The 19,022-nt window shown below is 43.6% G+C and overlaps 1 protein-coding gene across 1 annotated transcript in view; it reads right to left on the bottom strand.

Moving 5' to 3' along the window:
• The window catches only part of ELAC2 (elaC ribonuclease Z 2), a 972,577-nt gene that overhangs the window by 810,431 nt on the left and 143,124 nt on the right, over window positions 1-19,022 (bottom strand). The window contains exon 6 of the mRNA XM_069654514.1: window positions 110-178. Within this exon, the coding sequence (XP_069510615.1) occupies window positions 110-178 (69 nt within the window). The remainder of the gene's footprint in view (window positions 1-109; window positions 179-19,022) is intronic.

The following is a 19,022-nucleotide window of genomic DNA, read 5'->3' as shown; positions in this document are numbered from 1 at the left end:
TTGTTGATTCAATTAGATCATATGCTACTCATAAACATCATCCTGCTGCATGGATTAGAAAAACTAGAAATAATTAAATGTACATTCACATATAATTAATGATACTTACAGAATAGTGGCACCTGATAGACCGTCATGGTGTCATCTGTATATTCTGGCTCAGAATAGGGACGCACAGCTGTTCATAAAAAGTAAAGTTACAAATGTAATTGATGGCATCAGAAACACGTTTATAAATAATACCCCAGTAGCAGGACCCTCAAGTGCTTTGAAACATTTTTCACCTTATGCAGTCAACCTATGAGACCATGCAAGTAGACCATTCTCTTTTCACAATGCTCAAAATGCCGTTTTAAAAAATGGCACGAATGAACAGTCAGAAGGCTCAGAAGGCTAAATAAAAACAATTGAGCCAGGACTAGTCTTAATATTCTAAGAAATAAACAATGTATTTGAAGGAAAGCAATATTCAAAAGACGAACAAAAATCGCCTGGCTGTTGAAATTATAGAAAGGCGGCAACAAACCTCATGCCAATAGGCGCTTTCTATGTAGAGCTCCACAATTAAAAAACTAAGGATTTAGCTAGCTTTTAATGACTTCTACTACAGGGTCCAAAAGCAGAATTCAGCTGTTGGGGTTACAATTATTCCTTCACACAGATATCCGTGGTTAAACTTTGATGAACATGAACATGGTAAAAATATATTTGACCACAGTTGAACATGGCTAGAGAATACTTTTCAATTACCAAATGTCCCAAAATGTGCGTAAGATTTAAAAGGGCCCATGTTTGGCATTGATGAGGTCTTAATCGGCAGGGTCAAGATTGAAAGACCGTCAAATCGCAGTGGTGGTTTTACAAGAGGAATAACGATTGTAGGACTTTTTAAATATCCTGAAATCCTGGAGGAAAAAGGGCAAATGTAACAGCACTTTAGCAGGAGCAGCCTGAAGTGTATTCCACTGTGGTGCTTGCCGTCTGAGGGAGCGGGTCAGTGCCAATAAGGGAAGGGAGCCAAGGTCAACATTTGGGTATTTATGGCGTTAGGCACCCATGGTCATTAGAGGCATAAGAAATGGTGCCTTTTTAAAAGAAAATTGTTTACAACTGTATTGCTATAATCACACTTACAAAAAGTACACATATGGAAGCTGCTTAAAGTGCTTTCATAAGAAAGCACTAGACTTTAGTGGGCAGAGGAGCGGTGGGGGGGGGGGGATCTGATTTTTAACACCTCTACAGCCAGAACCTTTCTTCCACCCCACAAGGAGCGTGATGGACCCTCCCAGTAGGTGTTACGTAGAAATAAATAGAGAAAAGCAAATACCTGTCACTGCACATCAAAGAGAGTAAACAGTGGGCTAGCAATCCGCCCTCATCCACACAGAAAAGATTTACTAATGTCATTACATGTATAGAGGGACTACTGTTAAACAGCATACTAACCCATGCCTTATTGAAACATGCACGATATACTGTAAGACAATATACGACAATTTACATAGATGCCCCACAATTAAGTCACATGCTCAGCCACCTAGGAAAACCATCACAGTCTATAATGGCTATAACAAGAGTCTTAAAAGAGATCTGGTGTCATTTGGATTGACCACGACGCAATAAGCCAAATTCAAATGGGATGGTTCGGTCGGTTTGAGCTACTGTATTTAGGGCGTGAGGCTTCCATATACAGCTTAATGAAAAATGATTGTCTTCTTAAAAAGCAAAAAGGAGAAGCTTTTGGAGCCTCTACCATCAAAAATCCAATTTAGAGCTGCAAACATCCAAGACAAAAAAAAGAGACAGTAGCAGCCCCTCCCTTCCCCATTCATCAGAATTGAGAAATCCATCAAGCTTGCTTAGGTGCTCGGCACCGCCTCGCCAGTACTCGGGGATAATCTTGAACAGCACTCCTCTGATTCCTCCCAGATGCTACCTGTACATAGCCTCTGGAATGTTTATGTCTTATATTTATCTAGCTTCATACACAAATTCCCTGACTACCATAGACTACAAGACAGGAGGCCTGAGGTCTCTGGAGCATCGGACCTTGCTCGACGCCACCGGATGCAACATAAAGCTACATCCAGTGATTTTGAGTGCATCGGAACATTGTTTATCATTTACATGAACATCAGCCAGAGTCCAACAAAGAATATCTCAATTCAAACACAATGCATCCCTTTAGGATCAGGGCACTGTAGTACTCTCCTACATTGCATTCAAATGTCTTCTCATTTTTGCGCACACAAAAGGATGTAAACATATTTCCTAACCAATTTTCATTGAGTCAGTACTCAGGTGCACATAATTCTAAGCATGCTAATCCTCTCTTTTGCCTATAACCTAAGATGAGAACAATGATATAGTTCTGCCATCCATACAAATCAGCAGAGGCTCGAAGTAATGTCGCACTAAAGTAATACTTGTCCATAGTCAGACTTAGCACCTTTAGTAACAATAAAAGGTTATAAAATATAGTTCTGATTTCTATTGGATATCAGCCTCCACATCCTTTGTATTAGTCTTTTGGAAAATGATTTCTATCTTTTTCTGCTCATCAGCCAAAAAAAACCTTCAGTTCGTACGCTCAATCCTCCGATATTTTGAAGCTGGAGTTATGAATTGCGTGTTTGATTTGCAACCTAATTGTGCATATAACATGAGCCAAATGTGCTTATATTTACGCATTTAATTTCCTTAAACACGTAATTGTAAGCACAATTGGTAGTATCAATAAAACAGTCAACCAGCTACTTCTTGCGAATGGCGCAAGACTCAATGAATCTCAATCATTGAAATCCTGTTAAAATAAATCCACTTGGAGCAATATCCCAGTTAGTGTCTCGAATATCGGGGGGTGGAGGGGGCTGGGGGGTAGAGTGGCGATACTGCGTCATTGCCTGTACTTTATCTCCACACGGTACTTTGTATACTTGGGGATCAAAGTAAGCCCCAACTCGGATGACTATGTTCATCTTAATTTGCAACCGGTAGTAGATAGATTTGAAGTAGACGTTAACCACTGGCAATCCCTTCCACTGACCTTAATGGTCAGAGCAGCGCTCTTTAAGATGCTCGCTCTTCCCAGATTCTTAGATGTCCTCCATAATGCCCCCCTCCATATTGCGTATACGACCTTTGCATCTATAGAGGCCGTGCTTAGGAGATTACTCTGGGGGTCGGGGGAAGAACAGCCCTGCAAAGCGCTTAAAACCCTACAACGCTCTGTCTGGGAGGGGGATGGGGGGGGGAATAGGTCTACTGTGCCTCCAGACCGAGTACTAGGCTACGCAGCTGGGAGTGGTTAATGACTGGCTGCACAAGGATTCATGGCTCCCACACATAGGAGGAGGAATATCAGAAACATGGGGGCAATTACACCCCTCCAAGTGTTATATGGGACGGAAGCAGACATGAAGGAGGTGTCTGAAATGATACGACAGACTCGTAAACTCTGGGCAGAGGCTACCCATCACATGGGCTAGGGTGGGAGACAGACACTGGCAGAGCCCCTGTGGAACAATGTGCACATCCCAGAGGTTCTGAAAATGGGGCACTTCAAGTGGGAGGAATCAGGGATACGGACCCATGAGGATGTGGTGCAAGAGGGGCATCTAGCAACATTCACTGACATACAGGACAGATATGCACAGTGAGCAATACAGATACATACAACTAGCACACGCCATTGGGCCCAATTTCCAGTCCTGTCAGATATCCCAAAATGCTCCCTCCTAGAAACAAATATGCTCCAGGGCGAGATCCCAGCAAAGGTCACGTCAACACTTTACCAGTTGATAACTGCCTTTGGGACCTAGGAACTCTCCGAGCTCCGTGAGAAATGGGAGAGGGCGCTAGGCCAGCTAGAGCATTAGGAATGGGTGGAGGCGTTAATGTTCCCCAGGGAGATCGGTATAAACTCCAAACTCTGCCTGATACAGTACAAGATATTGCACCAGGCCCATTACTCCAGAACCTCAATGATGAAATGGGGGGTGGTGGACAACGGTACCGGTCTACGCTGCAAAAGAGCCAAGGGAGCCTTTTACCACACGCTCTGGGAATGGATGTTGTTAAGTCAAGGCTCAAGGCTTCTGGAGCCAGTGCATCTGCATGATCATCAGAGTCATGGAGTCTCCAGTCCCACAGGATCCAAAGCTGGTGATTCTCAGGATATGCGGGGGAAGCGGACTATACCAAGTGAGAGAAAGCATTTATTGCGGTGGCACTGGGACTTGGAAAAAGACTTATAGCCTCCACGTGGAGATCCTCAGAAGGGCTATGCCTTAATCAATGCATGAACGAAATGGACCGCTGGGCCTCCTTGGAAAGCGTGTATATATAACGCCAGGTGTTGCCCTGGGAAGCACCTCAAGGTTTGAGGGAGATGGACTGACAACACATAGCCAGCCAATAAAGGGAAGAGCTGGGGGGCAGGTGGTGGGGTGCCCTTGGAAGCGAGTCCGGAGACTTGGCACCCCCGTTGGCCTTGGTCCCCCGTACGAAAGGCTCCACACCACCTTTAATGCCTGTATGATACAATGTAATACATCTGTGTATTGTGACCCAATTACATCATCGATTGATGCTCGACATGCTGACCGTGGCTGTTTTTGGTTTTGCTTTTCTGTTTCTTTGGTAAATCAATAAAAAGATTTTTTTTTTTAAATATTTCCCAGTTAAAAATCTCTTTTGTAGTGCAAATATTAGTAATAGCAACCATGTTAGCAGTAGAATAGTAACAAAGAGATTGTGCCATGATAGAATGAGAAAGCAAGCACATAAGCCAAAGTACGTTGCATACCATGGCCTATGCCTGGATGCTATTGAAGATATTAGACATCCCAAGCACTGAAATAGCTGGTATACTGATATCAGTGCGTTAGGAAGATGAAGGACAAATGGCAGCTGCTACATATGCTTGTTGATAATCGCACGCATCAGGGCACCTAAGGTTTTAGTACCAGAGGACGTTCCAATTATAGAGGCACAATGCCTGGTTCATATTGTGCAATGTACATTAAAAGGCACCTTCCAGGCACAAACCATGCGACTAGAGCTTGTCGTTCCAGACGCCCTGCGATGCAACAACAACCTGAAGAACATCAATTGCTAACAACAGCCATATTTAGCGATTGACAGAGCAAAATATATAAACAAGCGGCAGGGAACTACATACAGTTGCCACGCCGAAGGCCTCCTGGGATACGAAGAGAGAATAGTTGCGTTCGTGGGAAGAACATGTGCACAAATATGGACAGAGCACATCACAAAACTGACATGGATTGCAGCAATGGAGAAGCCAGTGAAAGTTTCCCGAGAGGAGAACTATGAGCTGTGCTTCCACAGCGAAGGGACTGTCTTTGTCGGCTCCAACGAGCGTTGCAACAGGACATTGTTGATTCCAGACTTGAAAAGGGGCACAGCGGCCGTGATGGACTATTACTGGGTGCGTGTCCAACAAGCATACTTTCACCTCCCAACATCACGGAGAGGCAAGTGTGCGCTGGCCACGCTACACTCAGCACTACTGGTAGTCCAAGGAGAACATTTGAAAGGAGCGGGGGGCCAATATCTGACAACACCAACAGTTTCCCCAGCAGTCGAAGAACAGAACCCAATGCCACCGCCAGAATTTCATGTCTTACCCAGCAGAAGCCAATTGTGATAAGCTACAGAGGAAGAAGAGAACATCACACTAGCAAAAGACTCAACAGCACTGGTTTAGGAGATACCCGAAGAAAAAAGTTGTTCAACTCTGCTGAAACTTTTTTCGCTTGTTACCAGGCGTGTAGGCAATAACTAATGAGAATGGCTGCAGATCGTACGATGGGAACTGGTCCAGTTGGCAAACGACACAAAGCAAGGTTTCAATGCCATAAAGGTTGAGCTACGTGCCCTAAGGCGGATGATGATGCAGAACAGATACGTCCTGGATATGCGGACAGCAATAGAAGGAGGCGTTTGCAAAAAGATTGGGTATTCATGTTGCACATTCGTACCTCCCGAAGATGCAGCAAACGGATTGTGGCCCAGACAGTAGCGGCAGTGCACTACTTGGGGGGTGTGCATGAAAAAAGAAGCAGGTATCCAAGGAGGATATTGGTTCATTCCAATAGCAGGAGTAAGATTTGAACTAGGCCTAAAGTCTCTAAGAACTCAGGCTGAATGGAAAATGATATCCCTATACCGGCTCATTATTACAAGCCAGGACCAGTCCTTATATGGCAACATTAGAAGCCACCTTTCTGCGGGGAAATCTAAGATGTTGGGAGAGTTGGAAAAAAGATCGAAAAGTGCCATTGCAGGAGTGGAAACAACCATCAAGATGTTGGTCCAGAGTCCTTTGAAGGTAAAAAGGGATCTGGAGACAAAGGACTGGATCGACACTATTCAGTCGATGTGCTCCTGTTCTCTCCATAACTTTTATGCAAGCAGACAAGTTAGGGACACTCCCAAGATAATTGGAGAAGTTTCCGAAGTGGAAAGTTCGGTCTGATTTCATGCGTATAAGACTAAATGTAGTCCTTACTGGAGTGATCCTGCACAGAAGGGTCAGGGGCATAAGGCACTGAATCTGTGTAGGGTTTGCCTAGATCCAGGAAAACAAACTCTTAAGCACGTTCTGTTAGATTGTGAAGGTACATGGCCCACAATATCAATGCTCTTCGCTAAGTTTGGAATGGGGTTGGAGGGTTTTCTGTACAGGTTGATTTCAGGCTATGAAACATTAACTATAGCTGTAGTTCAGGTATTGAAGAAGTGTGAAATTATGACTGGACGGGATTTCACTTATGTATAGAGTAACTAGGAGTTATACTTTATTCTCTTGTTAGATCGAGTTTTTATGTTCAATAGGTTTCTTTATATGCAATTTCTCTTTTTTTCTATACACTTTCCTTTCTCTTTTTTTCTTTTCTTCTTTAAAGGAGAAAGTTTGACTGTGAAGAGTTTTTATTGAATGAGTTAACTTTTTATACTGTGTAAATGAAGTGGAAAGATGTTTTTGTAAAAAGTTCTAGTAACCAAATACAATAATAAAAAAAGAAATTAAAAAAAAAAAGAAAATATTGGTTCAATATCACTTTTTACTGGGCACCATCCTGGCTAGAAGCCCTTGTGAAGATGCTGGTTCCTGTCATTCTTCATCCCGGTTCTTTTCTGCACATGCCAAATGGGACTCCACTGTTGTGCAAAAGCAGTGCCTAGTAGCGCAATGATGATGTTTTCAATTGACGTTTCAAAAGTACCTCATAATACAAAAGAAATACAAGCTTACCACCCTATGCCCAGCATGGTCCCCATACCCTATGGGGATGGAAATGAGGTAGACTGTACTACACGATCAATGTTCCTCCCCCTGACCCTGAAAAATGTAAAGAAGTTTGGGTAGATTTAACTGGGGATGGGGGATGTATCTACATGACGTGCACTCCCTAGGAATATGCGCAAGCAAGAGAAAGCCTGCGGGATGAATGCAGGGCATGGATGCCAATAAAGGGAACACAACCATACGAGGCTGCAGTAAAAAGAGAAAATGAACACAAATATGCTGAGGAATTCATTACTGTAGAAGTAACAAAAGGGGGGAATGTTTGGAAGGAAATTGACCTTTGCCACTCCCCTAATTGCTTTAGAGTAAGGTGTGTCCCATAGATATATGTGCGAAGAAACCCTGCAGAAACACAATATTTCATGAAATACAAATGTATAGACTTAGTGTGCGCATATAAAGAGACACCATTTTTGTAGCTATAGTAGATGCATTCAGTCCTGCATGGCCGCGTGGTAAACACAGGCTCGATGAAGAAACCTGAACAGGCCCAAGCGCCGATCGTAGAAGGACACGCGCTGCTAATTCCCACAGAAACTTCCCTTTGTTCCTTAAACTGTTGCGAATGCTTGCTATCCCAAAAAGGAATGCACGCTGCAAGGCCGCACCAGACACCTCACTGTGCACATTCATCACAGCCAGGCCAAAGGCAGACCTCCAACCCCCACACCAGCCCACTAGGAGTTTTGACACTCATAACTGACCCAGTCCAAGACCCCTGAATTCCACAATGGTAGGCGACCTCAGACCACCAACCATAAAACCAGTGGTCATAAAAGATCTGAAAGAACATGGCTATTTCACCCTATTCCATGATAAACACACTTGGTATACGAGGTACAGGGAGGAATAAATTATAGTCCAAAGCGAGGGTGGAAGCCTTGGGTGCGGAGAGTGCGATATAAACTGAGCAAATAATGTGTGGGTCAGCATGGTCGTGATCCTGCCCCTGTGCAAGACTCCCAAGAGAGATGAGACCAGCTGACCCCATGTGATGGAAGACGGACAAACAGGACATGGGCCAATCGCAGCCTGGCATCCCCTATGAAGCAGGCCCATGCATAGGGTCTCACCAACCAGCCACGTGGGAATCTACTGCATGTATGATGTAGTAATGACTATGGGCTGCATTATAACCTTCTGCTTGTACTAATTATGGGCAGAACATCTTATACAGAAGAGTTCTTTGCTGGCTTACCTAGTTTTGTGTGATTAAAACTTGTTATCCTTGTAAGATATCTCTATGCCTTTTTTTCCTAGCAGGTTGTATTTTTTCTGGCATGAGCGTACAGGGGCGTTCCTTCAAATGCAATCCCCATCTTCATTCTGGAGAGCAGCAGCTGCAGGGCAGTGGTTCTTGTCTCACAATGGAGAAACTGCAGAGTGCCAAGTCCGAACTCAAGATGGAGACCAGTGCAGTGAAGAGGGCCAAGAGGGAGAGGTCCATCCACAGGGTGGCCCCAGGACACTTCCAAAGACTTCCAAGCGCAGGATCCTCAAGCAGGGGTTGACACTTATTCCTAATGGTCCAGAGGTGGAAGCACCTTGAGGGTCTTCAGGAGATCAGAACAGAAGAGCAAGATATTCTAGAGTAGTAGGGCCCTCAGCTGCAGGAATTGCTGCCAAACTTACCACACCTCGTAATTTAAGATCTTTTTTCAACAGACTGCTTCTAGGTCTTCCTGTAGAAACAACAGAATGTACATTGCCTAGAAGGCAAAATGCAATGGCCTGCTATAGCCAGCAATTTATCCCAGAGTACCTAATAAGATCTAAACATGCCTTTTGGACACTGTGGCTGGGAGACGCATGCTAGAACGTTACAATCTCAGGGGTATTGGCAAATTTATACAATAAAACTGTCCTTAGAAGGATGCTTAAAGCTGAAGTCCCAACTTCCTTAACCAGGGGTTCCCTCAGATTCTTGTGCACATATACCTCTCTACTAAGGGAGGGCTTCCACCTCATTCATTTGGGATGCACTATATTGTCAGTTTCAGAAATCTGGCCATTATCTTGATCCATATCGCTGCTGGTCCCAGGACCGTTATCATTTGGGTTGCCCCTTTTCTTGGCCTTCTTACAGAGGGGCTCTGCCTGCCACTCAAGAACCTCTTCCAGTTCCAGGCGGGAAGAGGAACACATGTCTCGCAGTGAGGTATCCAAAGTTGAAGCATTGCCCAGAGTAACATCTGCCACAAACGAAGGCCCACCCGATTTAATTTCGTCTACAAAGCCTGCCTTAATTTACCAAATAAGTCATCAGTCTAAAAAGATTTGGATTCCCAGTTAGTTTATAGACGGGAATAGAGGGAAGGGGGTTTGGTAAACTCGCACCATCTCTTGTGGTGGATATCACTCCCACCATCCCCTTAAAGGCAACACAATCCTTCAGATCATAATACCAGTGGTCGCCTCCTCTGTAGAGCAAAGAAAGGGCTTGGACAGACTTCCTACATCAGCAGAGTCAGGGTCAGCTGGACCTCCAACAGGACAGGCTTCCGCTGGACTAGGTTCCCAATGTCATAGACTGACTCCCAAATGGTCAAATCCATTGAAGCGTCTACTACCTTTTTAAAGTTGGCCGCTAGACCACCCTCTGGGTTTTGGGTTGATTCTTCCCGCTCTGAAGATTTGGCCTGAGGACACAATTTGATGGCTGGGCATTTAGAGCAGCCGTGACCTGGATGGACCCCAGCCAGCCCACAAGACTGGGGGGTCTCCAAACAGCACTTTAAGATGAGCAGCAGCACCCTCGAGATAGATGGGGATGCAGATTCGTACACTTGCACCAAATAATAATGACAACTCAATAGTTTGGCAAAGGGAGTCAGTTTAATGACGAGTACAAAAAACGGGGAGTTCAATGAACATCAGCAACCGCTCGATCTTGATTCTCGCTCAAACTCCACTTAATTTCAGAAAAAACACACCTTTGTACCAAATAATCGTCATCATTGACGTGTAATCTTAAAAACCTAACATGCAACTTGATTCGTTATAGGAAGGTAACTTTAACATTGATTACTATATCTGTATATGGTAACAGGGAGAGTGGATTGGATAATCAATGTCAGGTGGGGCAACTAAGCCCTTCCTTCAAACTGTCCACTGCAGACGTCACTAAAAGTACGACGTGCCATTGGCTCTACTCTCTATAGGACCCTAGATTACATGGTCCACTATAATTGGGTTGGCATCGATTGCACACATACTTTTCCACTTGTACTTGTAAGAAGATTCAATTCACCACTACAGCTAAGTCAATGCCTAGTCTGGGATACTGAATGGAAACCCTTATTGATATATCTATGTCCAGTTCATGAGTTCTGGATGACTACCCCTATATAACACCCCTCTCTTAGAATCCCCCTGACCCCACTGAGCCAAGAAGTAGTTCTGTTTTGCAAGTTTAAAAGGTTTATTTGAGAAATAAGACAAAATATAGATACCACGCTTTTATCATAAATTAATAATCGATATCGCCCTTATAAATATAATGTTAATCAACATTGGGTAATCTGACACTAGCACACTTCTTTATAATCAATGAAGAGTTAGTATAGGATGGATCAAGTAGCAAAAATACTTTTATGATTTCAAGGGAAAAGCAATGAGGAATAAAAGGCAGTACAGAAATACTTGAGATGATTTAAGCAAAAGATAATATAATCACTTTTTCTCTGGCAATTCACCCCCCTCCCCTATGCAATGTAAGACATGGAAGTAGATGGAAAGAGGAGCACACAGTTCTCAGGAATGCAATCAAATACAATACGAAATTCATTTCCACCCCCAGCAAGCTTAGAGAAAACCGGTATGAGTTTTAAAACACAGGCTCAAGTGCTTTGAATGTGGTGGCAATGAAGTGAGAAATATGCTGAAAATGCTTTTAATTCCCTTTAGGAGGTTCAGGGTGAGTGAGAGATACTTGGGATGAGTTCAGTCTCACTTTAGCATTGATTCAGAGATGGTGATTAAGAGGCAAACAAATTTTTAGCAAGGAAAGAAATGACTGCTGATGGTTACACGTGGCTGGATTTTTAACCAAATCGCAAATCACGGTAAAATTTGCGAGTGCGTGAATCGTGATTGCGGAAAAAGTATAAGGAGTAGGAAGTCGGTTCTAGGCTTGTTGAAAAGCTTAGATTCTAAGCTTTCGGAGGAAAGTTGATCCAAGTTCGTAGACCAAACGGTTCCAGAGATATGAACGATTTTGTAAAGGTTGTTTTTCGGATTTAAAGTAAACTCAAAATGACAGGTGACAGCTTTGCAGCTGCAGAATTGACAAATGACAGTGGTGCAGCTTTACAAATGACAGGTGACAGTTAGGAGGCAGTTCTACTTAGGTTAAATAGATTGAATTATATTACTTTAAACTAAGAGATTTGGTTTTGCCCCGTCCTAGCTGTACTCACAATATATTTGGAAGGTCTGGGTCGTGCCACGGATCTGTCAGGTTTTGGACTTCGGTTCCGGTCTCGCCACGGAAGGTCTCTGCTCTGCTGGTCTGGCACTGGTCTGGTCTGTCCGGATACAGCGGTCTCTGCGCGGCTCCTGGATGTCTGCACTGGTCCTAGCAAAAGTTCTTGGCAAGGGATTCAAGCAGCTCGCCCGGCTGTGAGTAGCTTGCAATGATTTGAGGCCTGCTGCAGAGAACTCAGCTTGTGGTTTTAGGCCTCTGATTTTGGTTCTAAAGTATAAGTTCTAGGTTCTGGAGTATGTAGCTGGAGTCAGTCTGGAACTGGTATCTTCTGGATGTTGTGTGGTCCGGCAAAACGCTTCGCAGCAACTGGATTTGACTGTCTCGACCTGTCCCAGCAGTCTCTTTTTATGTGTTTTGAAAATGGGTGTGTGCCTGGGCCTAGCTAAGCCTGCCCCTCTCTACTTGTCATTGGCCCAATTCTCCCCTCTCCCATGATTGGGGGAAGGAAATGTGAGTCAGAGATGTTGTAGGTTTTATGGGTCAGAGGATCCTCCCCTGGTCAGTTTGCCCACAAATCTATATTTGATTCAAATACATCCTTCCCAGATATACAATTTGTTGAAATTACATGTGCACATTATATATTCCTTATGGTCCGTGCTTGCCCGCCTCTGATCTTCCTGGGGGCTTGCATTCAAAAATGACAACATTTTGCGCTTTTTAACTGGTTTTGCAATATCAGACATTTACCCAAATTTACACACATGTGCGCAAGGAGTATGGACATGAATTGATGAAGTGTCAGATTTTTAACATGCAGACATTTGGAGTGAGACCCTATTTTCCGCTAGCAACCCCCCAGCATACATCACAGGGTCCTAACGCATCTCAAAATGTTCACAGAAAAATCACAAAAATAATGATATTACTTATAGAATTCTGACAAGTCCACACTATGAGTTATCAATCTTTTTAAAATTATGCTCTGGCCCAAATGGGTGTGGTTTAGGTTCCAAAGCACATGGGGGAAGCTTCTGCCTGTCCCCGCCTACAGCTCGGGTGGCTCCCAGAGGCACTTCTTCTCCCAAGAGGAAGCCACGTTTACGACGCCCCCAATATACCATTTGCCTGAGTCCAGGACAGGCCTTTGTTCACCTCCATGTAGTCCCCAGCTGCTCCACCCCTAATCTAATCAGAGAGGTGACAACTCCTTTTGGCAAGGGGAAGAGTGGCTGAGCAGGTTTTAACTCCTGTGGGGGTAGATGTCAGGCAGAATTCAGTTTCATTAAGCCAGGTTTCAGCTAAAATGTCACTTTTTGTTCCCCAGTTTAAGTCAATACAATTTTTACATATGCAGCTAGAATACTGATTCTAAGTTCAAAACTATGACATCTTAACAGTTACAAACTATGTGACACTCAAAAGTAGGTCACTCCGTTAATTTAAACATTTCGATTTTGGTGGTTTTAATCCAGTTTTAGTTAGGCTGCTGACATGCATAGCTCAGCCAGTTTTGTTATGAACATTGTTTTGGGCTCTTCATCTTCCCAGATTTTGTATGCACACATACTTCATTCTGCCAGATGTCCGCTGGTGTTCAGTGAGATTTTTGGATGTGTTGCAATGTTTGAAAGTAGGCATTTTGAGCTGGCATTCAGAGAAACCAAAGGTAATTTTAAAGCGTTTTTGAGCTAACAGGCGCTGCTGTTTTACCTTTGGCACCCATTCCACTCATGGCACCCTGGCCCATCATGCTCGCACTGGTGGGTGGCAAGTTAGGCAGCCATTTTGGTGTACGCACAAACTGCGTGGTTCTCCTGGATTCTGGCGCACATGTGGGCTTTTTGGCCATCTTGGATTTTCTAAGCCCGCAGCACCAAATGTTGCAGCATGATAGCTCAAACGTGGGTCAGGACACCCAACATACTTAGCAGCATGCAGAATAATTAGCCAGGTGCAGGGAGTAAGTCTGCACCCCTGCTTCCCTCCAATTATTTTACAATCATCCATCACCTCAGTGGTTGTGTGTCAATTACTGCTTTGTAGTGTGGCCTTGAGTCTGCTTCTTGGTTTGAGAAAGTTGAGTATGGGTATGGCAAGGCTCCATGCATAGGTGTGGAAGTCTCATCCCTTTCTGCCTGCCTTGCCACGTGATTAAGACACTGAAATCAGCCTCTTCTTCATGCATTTGATTTAATTCTGCCAGTCTTCTACCATCTGTGGTTTATCTCGACCTTGCTGAACAGGATACTTTGTTCCTTTTCTTCTTAATTGTATCCATTACTGGCCTATTCCAGCCTGATACGACCATGGCTTCTTTGCATGGTTACCTTCATCTGGGTTTCTCTCAGTCTTAATTCTCGATTTGTTTGCTGCAGAACTCTCCTCTTGTGACCTTTAGTAACCTCTGTTCAATTCTGCTCATGTGCGTAGTGGATTTTCACTCATTTATAAAGTACTTTTGGAGGTAGATATGTGTATAGTTGGCGCTTGCCGCAATCTATTTTACAACTACGTATAAGCAAGCTTCACAATTTCTTTGCTCTTGCAGTTTCTTGAATCTGTATACGTTTAAACTGGCTTAATGTCTTCATCGTGCATATGGCATAAGTTTCTTCATCTTGAAATCAACTGTTTCACCTTAGGCTCAAGATGTCACTTATCCATGGTATTTCATCTGTCAGTATTCTCAGGTCATTATATCTTCTATATGTGCGTCAGTCTGATTTCTTAAGATGCCACCATTCGTCTTCCTTTAGTATCTTCTTGGCTTCTTCAGGTATTTAATTCTGACAAACGTCCTTTTGTCTTGTCTGTAGATATGGTCTTCTCAGTGGGTACCTTAATGTACAGGTTTTCTTAGGTGTCGGTACTTGACTAGGTGCTGTTACTCCGATAGGCAGTGGGCAGAGCCCAGCTGCGGCTCTCTGCTAGTTTATCTGTTCTCCATACATCACATATTATGGCGTGAACGTTCCTGGCACTTCGAAGGGGGTGGCTGGTGTGCGGATGATGCCTGGCACTTTCTCTTCACTCCACCCTCTGGGCGATTCATCGACCACTCCTACTTCTTTCTTTGCATTCACCTTTCTGTCATCTTCTGGATATAGACATCTAGGTCTGCAGAAATGTTCCTTTGGGGTCCATATCTTTTATCACTCCCTTTAAACATCCTGCTGTTCTTACGTGCTACTCTTTATTCCATGTCATTAGTTGACATTCTTCATTTGGATTGCAATAGATCCATTTTCCCACATATTTTCTATGTTTCTTTGGATACCGAAACCTTGTTCCTTCTGGTGCATAAATGCTGCCCTTCACAAAGTCTCTTATTTCTTCATCAGTCAGGCCCTTGGGCTTCCATCCTGACTCAACGTCGATCATGATTTTCATCCCTATGGCCTTTTTGGCAGTTTTCTGGCACTGACAGATTATTATCTTGATAACACAGAATACAAGCAATATCATCACCATCCATTGTGGAACCCATGAAAACAGTGATCCAAACCAGCTGTCATCATCAACTTTGTCAACTTCATCAATCATCTGATTCTGTAGTTTTGTCAGCATACCCATGGCTTCTGTTAAGGTACCATTTGTCATTGTGAGATGGTACAAATGTGCAACATGATTCTCCAATGTTTGCACAAAAACCTCCATCCATAGCTGTGATCATGTCTAGGACATATCTGTTCTGGAGAGTCATTAGTCAAATAGCTTTTAACTCTTCCTTGATTGCATTGAATCCCTTTATGGTTGTGTTGATGGTCTGCAGTAACTCCCATCTGGTTATCTGCAACCATTTAGTATTTGCTCCAATCTGAACTATTTGCATCAGGATTGTCGTGACCCCTGATGAGGTCAAGCTGAACAGCCTGTGTTCATATGGGATTGCATGAAAGGCTTCTTCTGATTTGGCAGAGAAGTCATTCTCTCTCTTCATTCGGCTCATCAGTTCCACCGATCTCTTCTTCCTCACATGAGCATCTGCTTTCGGGAACCTGTTGATATTCAGGTCACCTTTTGGGATCACCAACTCTGGAACATGGACATTTACCAATGTGCATCTACCTCCCCAATTCTTCAGCCACCTAATGTATGCTTTGGATCCACATGCCCAATAATGATCCATGATCACTGCAGTACCATGTACCATTCCTGTGGCATCGAAGATTCGTCCACAGTTCTTATTTTTTACCATTTTCCTTGTATCATTGTTTCTGAAGCACAGTTTCTAACTCTCCAATGGCACTATCTGTAGGGGTCTTCCTCGCTCTTCGACCCATGTGAACAGTCTTGCCAGTCTCAGCCATAATGGTTTGCATACCATCCGTGCATTTTCAATGGTTTCCTTATAGTGTCCTATGATCACCCATGCTCTGCAGACCACTACTACTTTCTCCCATCCGTCTGGTGAAAGCACTGTTCCGCAGATTTGCATTTGACCTCTGTTCTTCCATCTTGGAGCTTCTTCTGGCAATTTCCCTTTGACGTTCAGTTTTTTGTTCGTTTCTCTTCTGATCTCCGCTCCTTTAACTCCAGGCTTTCCATACCTTAACACAATGTTCTTTGTTTTGCCATTGTTTCTTGTCTTTATGTCTTGTACATAATCTTCTTCATCTGGATCAGTCGCTTCAGTTGCCCCTTTAAGTAAAGCATCACTCCCCATAAACTGACCTCTGGTCTTGCACATTGCTATATGTGACAGACAGTGTGCTGTCTGCACATCTACTTCAACAGCTAAAAAGATTCTGGACTCCCCCATGCTGTAAGGTAGGGGTGCACACACAAAGCATTCTTCCTCTGAAGTCCATCTTCCAACTTCCTTCATGTGTTGGTACCATATGTTGTTTGCCAAGTGTGCTGTTCTGCCCAAGTAATTGTTCAATTTGTTATGGTCTTCTTGTGTGCACCTTCTAATTCTTAAGGTTTTCCTGTAGTTTGCTATAACCACATCCTTAAACACATCTGTATAGCTTCTTCTTGCTGGAAGATCATCAGGTATCTCCATCAATGCTCCTGGCATTTTCATCTGTACCATTTGAGTAGGAGGAAGTCTGGTAAGTATTTCCTGGTCTTCCTGTCTCCTTTTGGCTGCGTTTATGAACGTCCATATTGATTCTGCCAGTATCCCAGCACTTGATTGTATTGCAGGACTTAAGGTTGACCTTTTCATCACTGGATGAGGCGTGCTCGTCGGTGCTGTCTGTTCGTTCATTCTCTAGTCTTGTCTCTTTAAAATTTCAGCTTTCTCCATTTCTCTTGATGTGGAACTTCTCATTGTTGTTTGTCTAAGCTTCCCCCATTCTCTGGAATGTGATTCTGAGCTTATTGACACTAGACCAGGTGTGTATGTACTCATTATTTGTGTACTTTTACCTTTCATCAACCCCTTCTCGGGTTCACTTCGCCGACCCGATCTCCGGCGTTGCAATTAATTTGTTACCCCAAGTTTCGTGAGCGTGTCATTATTAATCATATCCATCTCAAGTTCAGTCACTCTGTCTTTCTTTCCAGGAACTGGAATGACTATGTAAGGTCTGGGTACCTTTGTAGGTTGCATGCGTACATCATTGGGTGGGTGCACAGGAACCAGAGCGCTTTGTGTACCAATGCAAATACAGTTCTAATCTTCAATGACAGTAATATCATAATAAATACTATGCACGTGTAAATAATACATTTGTAAGTAAGTTTACAGCATTTGTTCCTTGGCCAACATGAACGTATCTCCTCATGAGGGAGGCAACGTTACTGCTCTGGTTTCCCATCTCGATCATCTAAGCAGGCAAAATTAACTTTTAATACATGCTACACATGGCCACTGGTTTCTGCTGCCTCTGTTCGCAGGTCACACCTACTAGACTGATTATTCTCTTTTTCCGAGTAATAAGTTGTCTATTGTCTCTGGAAACAGTTCTTGTTCAGTTGAAAAAAGTTCCAAATGAGTTCAGCAAGTCTTTAATTCGCATGTTCAAACAAAGACCAGTTCCCAGTCAATGTCTATCTGTTTCGTTCCAGATCACATGCCGTTGCTTTTTGTCAGCAGAAACAAAAGCAAAGTCCTTGGCAACACCTTCACGATCTGTCCATCGAAGGAAAGTTTACAATCTTCTCTGGTGATTCTGCTGATGATTATAAAGTTCGACCTGCATTATGAAACCATGCAGGAGCATACTAATCTGGGTAGAGTTTGCTGGGTCTCTAATTAAAGTGAGGACTTCAACACTGGCGTGTCCCCCCACAAGTTCTGGAAAGTCTTCAATCAAGCGGAAAAATGCATTGCAAGCTAGTCTGCCATCTTCTCGTGACAGGGACATTGGTCTTGTCCTCGCTGTATTCCCGGAACCAAAAGAAACTGCTCTGCAAACACTGTAAGCAGCCTCCTTATGGTCCATTCGTTATCAGGATCTTGAAGAAACTCTGCTATGCTTGTGATTCTTCTCACCAACCATGGGTATGACCTCAATACTAACTCGAAATAGATCATAATGTCTTTGGTGAGGTCACTATTGCGTGACACTATGAGTCAGTCAAATAAGCCTCCTGTATTGAAAGTCAAGATACTGTATTCTCTTCCAATTTACGTAGCCTCAATCAAAATCTGGCATATCCTTTCTTTTCAAGGCTTCAGTGTGCCTCAGTCCAAAGTACAAAATCGACAAGCTATTTTGTGGCTTATACGTGCAATAATTCTTCACCATGCAACTAGGATGCACAGAGTGTCTGTGTTTTTATGTCCTTTTTCCCCTTATTTTGCTCAAAGGAAGTGTCCATAATTAAGCCACAATTTTCACAAAATTCTTTGTCTCTGCTTTGCTGGTCATGCGTCGTCATTCCTCATCATGGATCTCGTCTGCACTTGCTGTGGTTCTTCTATGGTTCTTCCCCGTTGTCTGTAGTCTCTACGTGGCTGGGTGCGGGCAGAGTGTCTTCTCCGATGTATGGCTTGATGTCGCCCAGAAAGATGCAAGTTCTTCCCTGTCCTTGACTGCAGATGGTGTAACGTCCTCCACTCTAAAGGGGCCGTTGAACCTCAGCTCGTCCCACTTTTTTGCTTGTGTGGTTTCTCACCAGGAACGTGTCCCCAGGGTATATGGGAGGAATACGTAACTTTGTAATTTGAGCTGTTGTAGCATCTCCTGTGTTCTGTGCTGCCCTGCACCTTTCTTGTCATCACTGCAGCTGTCCTGAAATTACAGTAAGACAAGATGTCATGCTATGCAAGTAGTTTTGCATTTCCCATTCTAACACTTC

Source organism: Ambystoma mexicanum, chromosome 3q (genome assembly GCF_040938575.1).
Source record: "Ambystoma mexicanum isolate Mex_15411 chromosome 3q, UKY_AmexF1_1, whole genome shotgun sequence".
NCBI lineage: Eukaryota > Metazoa > Chordata > Amphibia > Caudata > Ambystomatidae > Ambystoma > Ambystoma mexicanum.
This window is presented reverse-complemented; position numbering and strand designations above follow the sequence as displayed.